Source organism: Enoplosus armatus, chromosome 21 (genome assembly GCF_043641665.1).
Source record: "Enoplosus armatus isolate fEnoArm2 chromosome 21, fEnoArm2.hap1, whole genome shotgun sequence".
Taxonomy (NCBI): Eukaryota; Metazoa; Chordata; class Actinopteri; order Centrarchiformes; family Enoplosidae; genus Enoplosus; species Enoplosus armatus.
In genome coordinates this window covers 4435694-4445526 of record NC_092200.1, presented here as the reverse complement: position 1 = coordinate 4445526, position 9833 = coordinate 4435694, and the positions used below count along the sequence as shown (strand labels likewise).

Sequence of the window (9833 nt, the reverse complement as noted above, 5' to 3'; positions counted from 1 at the left end):
GGGTCATTTCTTTCCCAAGATACTAAAAGTTGCATGTATTCCCAGTATCTGCTATATGAGAGAGTTCTTGTATTTTTGTAAGAGTCAGCTCTAAAGTTAGACTGGCCCTCACTGAGGTCATTTGACACATTTTGGCCAGTCTGCACTTCTTCAGTCAGCTTCTTTAGATCTGAGACTTCAGTTTGAGTTTGGGACAGCTCAAGGTGGATGAGCTGTAGTTTTGGGGCTAGAATTGAGATTAAAATTTAAATTAGGTAATATAAAGTGAGGCATGCGGTGATGATAGTCTAGGCTAAATTAATGAACGCATTCAACTGAATGATGAGTCTTCCTTCTGATAAGTGATTGTTTTCGTAATAGTTTTCACCGTCTGACAGTTTGCCTCTCTTGTCCGCAGGCAGCTGTTTAGTTGGCAGGAAATGGGACGTTGGAGGCCACATGTACATGAGGGCAACTGTCCCGTTCGTCTGCTCAAGCTGCTCATGTTGTCGCACCACCACAGAGAATAACCACAAATATTTCACTATGACTGACTGATAATGAGTAAACAGATTGGGTTTTGGTGTCTCTTCTTATTTCTGTAACCTCACATTTCTGTCACAAGCACTGGCTGGCCACAGAGACCCCCTCCACCTCAAAAATGTGACTTCCAAACACTTGTAGTATGAGTCCTCACATTACTGAAACAAAACATTATACTTCAAGCTGGGGGATCTGTGTGACACTGAATTGTGGCAATATTGGTGTCAAATGCATCAACACACAGGGCTTCATCCACAAGCAGTTTTATGTTCCCTTGGTCACATTTATGGCTTAACAAGTCAGACTGGGAGCTTGTTTCCTCATTGCATCTGAGTCAGACCATCAACATTTATTGGTGTCCTTTTACCTTCCTGACCTTTTGGTAAGATGAAATCCAATATCCAAACGAACACTAATTTTTTTTGCTGCAGCTCAGCCAAAGTAGCTCTGCAAATCCTGATCGATTATTCTGTGCTCCATTTTAAGGCTTACTGTTGCCTTTAGGTTGTCTTGGTAATGTCAAGCAGCAAAGATATGCCTTTTCTTTCTTTATTTTAAATGTAACAGTTGAAATGAATGCCAAGTCATCTTGGCTGTTGTTTTGTTTTAGAAATGACATGCAGCATGACAGCAGGAGCATGACAGGTAGAAAACATGCATTGGTCACCCACAAAAATCATTAATGCATTTAATTGAGTCATAAACAGAGTGATGATATAAACATCCTGTAAAATAAAACACATGACAAACACTAACATGAGAATAAATGACAATAAAATACATAATTTACTATTACCATTTACCATTACTTTTTGACATAGCTCGCTGATTGAAACAAATAAGTGAAAGCAATTTTAAAAACACGGCCCAGGAAGATCTCTCTCTCTCTCCACAAAGACATATGAATCAACTTTCTGTTCTTGAATTTCATATTGGAATTGCTTTAAGGGAAATGCTTCATGGAGGACATAATAATGCAGGAGAATGCAACATTCTTCAAATTCAGATTTTATCGATCATTCTTCTGCTTTCAAATCATAATTTCTACATTTCCCACTGAAGGCAGCATATTAGACAGATCTGGTGAAGCTGAATACGTGTGATTAGTAACATAAAATTAGGACTAGCAAGAATTATATTGTTTTTATAAAATGGGAAAACATAAGGGCAAACTGTCTGGCATATATGGAGAGTGTGGAATAATATGTATTTGTATTTACCTGCTAAAGAAAATCCGTTCATTAAAAGGGATTCAATCTAAACAATTTTCTAACTCATATCAAGGAATGTCATTCTTGAAAATATGTTCTTTTTCTCATGAGGGCCCAACAAGGAGTTATCTAATTCAACACTGGGTGGCGGTAGTACTCCGTTTGGTTAATCTTTGTCATTTGGTAAAAGACGAAGAAGAGCGAGGCGCATCCCGGAAGTGTGTCGCACAGTGCAGTGCTGACGGTTCTTTGCATTCAGAGCATCTCTTTAAACAAACACTTTCTCCCTTAATATTTAATCTAAAATGCTCACATTTTTATGTGGTGTTAAACATGAGTAACCGCGGCTAGCTTCGTGATAAACAGCGGGCAGACGGAGTGATGGAGCGGTTTGGTTAATTCTGTCTTCGGGGAGTCCTCTGATGCACCATGATCCCTGTGCCTCTACTGGTGTGTGTGATGGGAGGCTGGTGTGCTGTCTATCTAGCCGACACATTACTGAAGGTGAATATATGCTCTTGTTTTTGGTGATGTCCCATATAGGGATGAATGAATGCTAGAAGAGGCAGAGAGGCAATTTCATTAGCTCTCAATAGACGATAACAGCTCCATGACATGTTGGGTTTTGACTGAGGTTTGTAACTCCCACCTTTCTCACCTGGAGAAACTATTTTCTGCTATTTTAATGGTTCTGTTCATAATGGTAACCCATAGGCGACCCATTTGCATGTAATGATAACACATGAGAGCCACAAAAGTAACCTTATTCTTGTAACTATGCTAACTATGCAGCTAGCTTACTACATTCCAAATCAATGGAGAACAAATTCAGTGATGGTGATTTGAAACATGAGCTACCATTAACAACAGTTAGAAAAAATGTATTGTAAAATAAAGTACAGTAACAAGGAAACTGGGTTCACAAAAGTATAGACTGTGCTAACTGTTAACGGTAATAAGTTGCTATGTTTCAGAATCAGACACGTTACAGGTGCTCCCATTCAAGAACAGAAGAAGTAGCATAGAGCTAGAAATAAGACGTATGTAAAAATATAAGATATAAAAAATATATACATTTGCAGTATTTAAGTGAAAATAAAAATATATACAATAACAGTGTGTATGTATATATATATGTATTGCACTGGTGAATTATTGCACAGATTATTGTAATTTTAAGTCACTAACCGTCAGTAGTGTGCAGAAGAAGTAAACTAGAAGAAACAAAGTATCACCAGTGAAAGATTAACATCAATTCCCCAAGTACAACACAGTAATTAACCTAGTAAACGTAAACATAACACTAATTCAAGTAAAACGTTACAAACATAAGGGTTAGCAAAACAGCTAGTTAGCTTAGCTTGGTTAGCAGAAAAACTAAATTAACAAATCACAAATTATTAATCGCCAAACAACTGTAATAAAATAGTACACACCCATAACGCTCCAACAAGGGCAAGAGGAGTAAATGAACGATGTCTGTCGACGTTAGCTTGCTCACAGATCTGACAAAATGGTGGATGCACCTTTAGCAATGTCAGTCAAACTCCTGTGGAACGTTGCCAGAGGTGGTTGCTAATAGCAACTGAATGTTCCAACTGAAACCAACTGGTCGCATTATTGGCATTACAGTAAAACTCCCAAATATATTTTAGCTTTAGTTTTTTGGTGTTTTTGGACCAACTAAGAATTTCTTTGCCAAAGTGTGGATACTACAACAGTCAATGACAGCGAGAGTTCAGAATATACCAATATATTGGCAGGCAGATATTAGCTTCACAGGCAGCTATAAACAGCGTATCACAGATCAAAGATATATTTGGGGTGATTTTGAAACAGCAGCCCCATTACATAGTTTATCCACCGGAAAACACTGAAACATTTATTTTTTTAACTGTAAAAATGTCCCAATCTGAATGTATCACATATCTTTTTCAACCAAATTTAAAGGGTCCTTCCCTGAATTATCAATATTGTATTGGCGTCAAAAATCCAGTATCAGTCAGGCTCTAATCACACCACTTATTACACACTCAGCTCCAGGAATGCGTTTAGTTGGGTATTGCACTTAAACATAACTCCTTCCACTTTTCCATCGGCTCCCGCAGTCGTCAGTGACGCATCGGATCAGCTATGAGTCATGGTTGGCGAGTCGAGGGCTGATGTTGTCTCCTTTCCATGTGAGATGGCAAACCACCATGTTCAACCGGCTGTTTGCGTACTGCGCCCGCATCAACCCCCGAGCCCTCTACCTGTGGTGAGGACTACAATTTAATTAAAGAACTGCACTTAACCTGAACTCCTCCTGCATTATTTCTGTACTTTCCTCGTTCAGGCCTCCATGTTCCTGCTTTTAAAGGTAAACACTATCTTTTTGGAAGATTTTCCAGTTGGTCCACTTAAGCTAATTGATTACTAATGCTTTAGTAATACAATTTTTTTTATTTTATCATACGCTTATACAAACAGAATTAAAACAGATTCCGAAAGTGAAACAGATCTGACAGGGTGAGGGGTGATTCGCTTCTCAAATTAAGAATAGAAAATATATAAATTTGATTTAATTGATAGTACGTGACTAGTGACGGGCCTGTAATTTGATTTTTTTAGGCTAAGCAGAGATTTTTTTATCTTTTAAAAAAGAATATGACTTTCTATATTGCAATAAAAAAAAGTTATTGATATAAATTTTGGAACCAGTATCAATGTCAAAGCACCTGTATTGGCATTATTTGGCCCAGCCGTATATACAAGACATGCCAACTTCCCTGTCAAAACTACATTTGTCTAAGTATTACTCAGAGTTACTTAGCATTTAACTGTAGAGCTGCCATGTCAGCTTTCATTTTCTCACTTATGACATATTGTTAGTGGCCAGCTATCACTCAACATAATGTGAGTAAAGTGAAGCGGCGATTTTTGTGCGTCTGTTTTCATCACTTAATGGACAAGTGGGCCAGTCTTCCAAAATCTTGATATATCCTTCACTTGCAGTTTAGCCTTCATACTGTGACTTCTTTTCTGCACTTGCATGCAAGTTTTTATTTTGTTTTCAGATAAATCTATCACATTTATAGGGTCACAAAGTACAGCCAAATTTGCACCGCTTGAAATGACCACTCTGTTCTATCAATTTTATCTCTCTCAGGTTCAACAGTGGTCTGGTGTTTGGCATAGTGTCCATGCTGGGTTCAGTCGTGCTGCTGACAAAGACACTGCAGCAGACGCTCGCTCAGATGACCACAGACAACCCTCGGATAGGAGGTCAGCAGACGCTGCAGGTGGTGGTATGTACACACCGAACTGGACATTTACGTAATTTAAATAATTTACACCAGGTGAATTAAAATATAAATACAGTAAACGGATAGAGGATGCTTTGTCCCCAAGAAAAGACTGCTTTTGTGAAACAGACAGGCGTGATATTCTTTCGATTCGATTATTTTCACTTGTAAAGCATTGTGTGTGTAACAGGGTCAGATATTAACTGGAGTTCAGAGCATAAATGTCCTTGAAAGTTCATACAAAGCCTGTGATATTCAAATGAGGGGGCGAAAAATGCCCCCAATTAAGAGAAGGGCTCTTATTTAGCATTTTTCTCCTGTTCACTTCTTATTCATTGAGGTGTCAAATAGCCGTGCATTAATGTGAGCAGCATTCCCAGTAGACCACTGTAGGTGATTCATGGGAAGCTATTAGTAGGACATTTATAACCGAGTATTCAGCCTGAAGTGGCAGAAAATGCACCACACAGCCAGCAGAGCAGGAAAATGCAGACCACACAGAAAACCATACAAAACATGAAACTATTAATATGAAAAAAAAGAAGATTTAAATACATCTTGGTGATACGAATGTTAGTTTTATGTGACAAATGTGCAGTGCAGATATATTCCATCATAGTTCAAGAACATTTCCTCCTATAAGTTTAAAAGAAATCCATGAAACAAGTAGATTTTTCCCCCTGAGGATGACTGTGGGTGTTCATGTTGTGTTTCTGTATCTGTCTTTAGGTCCCTGGTGTCAATCTGCCCACCAGTCAGCTGGCCTACTTCTTCATCGCCCTGCTACTCAGCGGACTTATACATGAGCTGGGCCACGCTGTGGCAGCATTGAGGTAAAACACAGACACGCCTTTCTTTCCATAACACGATCCGTTACCATGACAACCGGCAGAGTGAAGAGCATCCAATGGCCATTAAGACAGAAATAATGGGAGGTGACCAATGTGTGTCCATGTAAACACACAAGGGGGTTAAAGGGTATTACGTATTGCTAAAACACAGGCAACAAGTCTACAGCCTATCTCACCTGTGCTTTTTTTATTTTCTGATTTTATTTCACAATCCATGTTTTCTATGACATGGTCTTTTATGTTATTCCAAATTATATTATCAATAAAATATACAATATATTACATATCACATAGCTGTTTGAAAAGTTGTATTTTAATTCGTACTTATAAATCATCTTCCAGCCCAACAAAACAGGTTCAGTGATGACTTGTGGCTTCAAATAATGTAAATAACTTGAGATATTAACAACAATCAGTGTCAATAATCAGCATCAGTGCCCTTGCCATGTTTCACCATAGAAACATCAAGCTAATGTACAGCTGCAACACACAGTAAGCTTAGTTGAGCTAGGTGTACACCAGCTAACACCGTAGGTAACTTTGGGTCGTCTTTTGTAACCCTGTATCTTCGGTGGATGTGGTGTTGTCAGGTCATATGACAACATGTGTTTCCAGCTGTATGTATGTATGTATGTACGATCGGCTGTGTGAACCAATCAGGACCGAGACTTTTGACTTGAGTTTATTTTAGCCAGCAGTAGCGACCGTAAGTTAAAAGAGACAAAACAAGAAATGGAAAATGACCACAGAAGGTCAATGGAACTTGAGTCAGTGGTGGTCGCTATAGCAACACAATGTTCAACTGAAACCATCTGCTGCTACTGATAGCAATATTGCAATAAAAATCTAATTGAACAAACATGGTTTGCAGCACAGGCACTGTCGTTCCACTGTTTATTGTTTTTGTACGTACCTAGAGGGACTCTGGCACATCAACAAGCAGCTTTTATGTACTTTCTCCCCATTTTTATTCAGATCTTCTGTTACTGGAAGCATCTTCTGAGCTGTCATTATGCATGAGCTTGTTAACCGTGAACTACGGTGATCATTGTACCTCATAGCAGGAAGCGTATGGACTTCTAGGTGCACCAAGACCTAAAATATATGCATGATAAAGACGTAAATGAACAGTATGTTGGGTACTGTAGGAATACTGCTTTGTCATTTGCTTAATTTAGTTTGAAAACAAGTCATATTAGCTGTACACACAGGTGTTTTGCAGAAGATTTACTTGTAAACTGAGATATGTGTCATTCTGTCCCTTATGTTAGAGCAACTTTTCCAAACATCTGTGTTTGAGTGTGAGCATATGGCTGCATTTGACTGGACCGTCATCTTTTAGTAGTAGGAATCTGATTGAGGAAATAAGCTTTCAGGGCCTTTAATAAGATGTCTTTGTATTTTGGACCTCTTTTTATCGTGTATTATTTTTCTACCCTCCCCCAGGGAGCAAGTGCAAGTAAACGGCTTCGGCATGTTTGTGTTTGTGGTGTATCCCGGTGCCTTTGTGGACCTCTTCACTACACACCTCAACCTCATCTCACCTACTCAGCAGCTCCGCATCTTCTGTGCCGGTAAGACTTTTTACACAGAGATGTTTTGATCACTCCTTATGGCAGAGATGATAATGTGATCACAGCTATTAATCACAATTATTACAAGCATTTTGTTAAATACTCGTTTCTGTTTTGCCAGGGAAGGTCACTCTGAGGTCTTTTATTTCTGAACGCTAGACAGCTGCTTCACATCAAATCATTTCACTCTGCAATTAAGAAAATTATATTTTAATGAATTGATTGCTGGAGCTGGCAGCTATTCACGCATGAATGCGGCTGATGTCCCCTACAGGCCACCATAGGAGACATCAGTGAGAGCTAGTTAAAGGCGTATAATTTTTAATGCAGTCTGGTTGAGAAGAATGTTGCAGTTTTTGATATGAAAAGTCAAGAGGGCAGTTTTATGCAGCAGAAAATGTATATGATACAAATTACTGCAAAAATATTATTACATAAACTCAACAATGAAGAGTTAAAAGATCAGCAAGAGAAAGGAGACAGTTCCCTCTTTCTCTGACAGATTCTAGGAAAGGAAAATAAGTTAAAACTAATCACAGAGGTGCAAATTTAGTGTTTATTTACTAAGGTTTGGTGTAAAGTGTAGTAAAATAAGCCCCCGCAAGGGCCACAATGCTGCTAGAGATGTCCACTATGAAAAGTAAATTTTTTATTAATTATTATTAGTATTCTTATCTATTAAGGTAAAGTCATCATGTCAGTTGTTTTAAACTCTATGTTTTATGCTCCTTGTCAGCATATTTGTCAGGGAAACGTAGTTGTAATTCTGTAAAAACAGGGAAATGGATGTCAGGATGATTTGGTGGCTAGAGACTCTAAACTCCCTGCAGATACTAATGTGTCAGCTGTCAGAGTGTGTAAGAGCATGACACTTAATGAAAATGCAAAATTACTAAATTATAATTTCTACATGCTGTCAGGGGCCTTTAGAGGGCAGCGAAGAGCTTCTTTAAAACCATCTTTATATTTTACCAGATAGAAATTCCTCCCGGCTTTTCTTCCGCTTAATGTGACAAGAAAATAACTGGGGTGGTGACTGCAGGCACCAAACTGAGACGTCCAATCAAGTCATATGACAAACCAGAGAGCGAGAGACAGAGAAAGATGCTATTCCCATCAGGGGAGTGGTGACATAACAGCATGCTGTGTTTATTTATCTGCGTCGCTCTCTCTCTCTCTGCACAGCGGAGATTGCTCTGTATGCAGGGGGTTTCTCTCGCATAACATGTTTATTATTTATTCCTGTAGAGATAGGTGATGCAATGTTAATAGTGTGTTTACTGTATAAACTCAATATGGAGAATATATGCATCCTTTAGACCTGAAATTAAAATCTTATAAAGCATTCTGGGACTTTTTCACCCTAATTTGGATGTAGTGCCTTTTTTTTTCCCAAGAAAAAAGAATTTCCTCAAACTATCTTCAGCCATTCATTTTCTCCTTACCAGAGACTTTGGGCAGCCGGTTGTTTGATGCTGCTGTCACCACGTTTAAATGATGGTTGTGCATGTTTTAGGAAAATTAGACCTAAACATTTCTGCCTTGACCTTATCAGGCAATGAGACCTTTTCCTCTTGTGGTTTTGGGAGATAATAATTAAGATGGTATAGAGAGTTATTTTTAGTGAGCAGTGGTTACTGTTCTGCCAACATCCTACAGTCTGAGCATGTGGAGAAACATGCTAAACTCTTTCTCTGGTCTACAATCCTGGTGTTACTGTTGGCTTTTCAGTAGCTTCAGCTTCAGGTCTTTCAGGTTCATAATCTTTACAATTTTCAAGGTTATATTTGAGAAGTTTGAAGCCTTTGTACTTTAGGATGTATCAGGAATAATAATCTTTCAATAATTGTACTGGTTTGAATTGATCTGGTGAGGGTGTGTGCACGCTAGATAAGCATCAGTCCCACCTTGATACTCAGTGAAGTTGGATTTTGTTTCATTTAAAATGATTGTTTTGAAAAGTTGTTTTTTTTTTAAATTAATTTCCGCTCTTAAGCATAAAAGTAAAGTAAACCTAACCCAAACTAAAAAGATTAAATGTCATGTAAAATGTCTTTGTTTTCTTTCTCTAGGAGTGTGGCACAACTTTGTTCTGTGTGTGGCAGCGTTAGCCTTCCTCTTCCTGCTGCCCCTCTTTCTGTTTCCCGTGTACTCCACCGGGGCCGGGGCGTTGGTCACCGAGGTCGTCCAGGTCAGTGCAGCAGGTTTTATTTACTTCTATCTAAATGTTTAACCTGGTGAGACAATGTTCAGATTGACCTGTGTGCAACACAACGTAATTATCCGTGATGGGTGTCATCTCTTGTCTGTCATTGAAGTAAGTCACTGCTTCTCTACTATCGCATGTTTTCCAATGTCAAAATAATTAATAGCCTTTATTTATCAGGGCTA

The 9833-nt window shown here is 38.6% G+C and overlaps 1 protein-coding gene across 2 annotated transcripts in view; it reads left to right on the top strand.

Moving 5' to 3' along the window:
- The first annotated feature begins 2162 nt into the window (after positions 1-2162).
- The window catches only part of mbtps2 (membrane-bound transcription factor peptidase, site 2), a 13591-nt gene continuing 5920 nt past the window's right edge, over positions 2163-9833 (top strand). The window contains exons 1-7 of one of the 2 annotated variants that reach the window (XM_070928324.1): positions 2163-2237; positions 3842-3990; positions 4882-5020; positions 5401-5457; positions 5747-5850; positions 7315-7442; positions 9515-9633. In XM_070928324.1, coding sequence (XP_070784425.1) covers positions 2163-2237; positions 3842-3990; positions 4882-5020; positions 5401-5457; positions 5747-5850; positions 7315-7442; positions 9515-9633 — 771 coding nt within the window. The remainder of the gene's footprint in view (positions 2238-3841; positions 3991-4881; positions 5021-5400; positions 5458-5746; positions 5851-7314; positions 7443-9514; positions 9634-9833) is intronic. The other variant, XM_070928325.1, reaches the window with a different exon arrangement.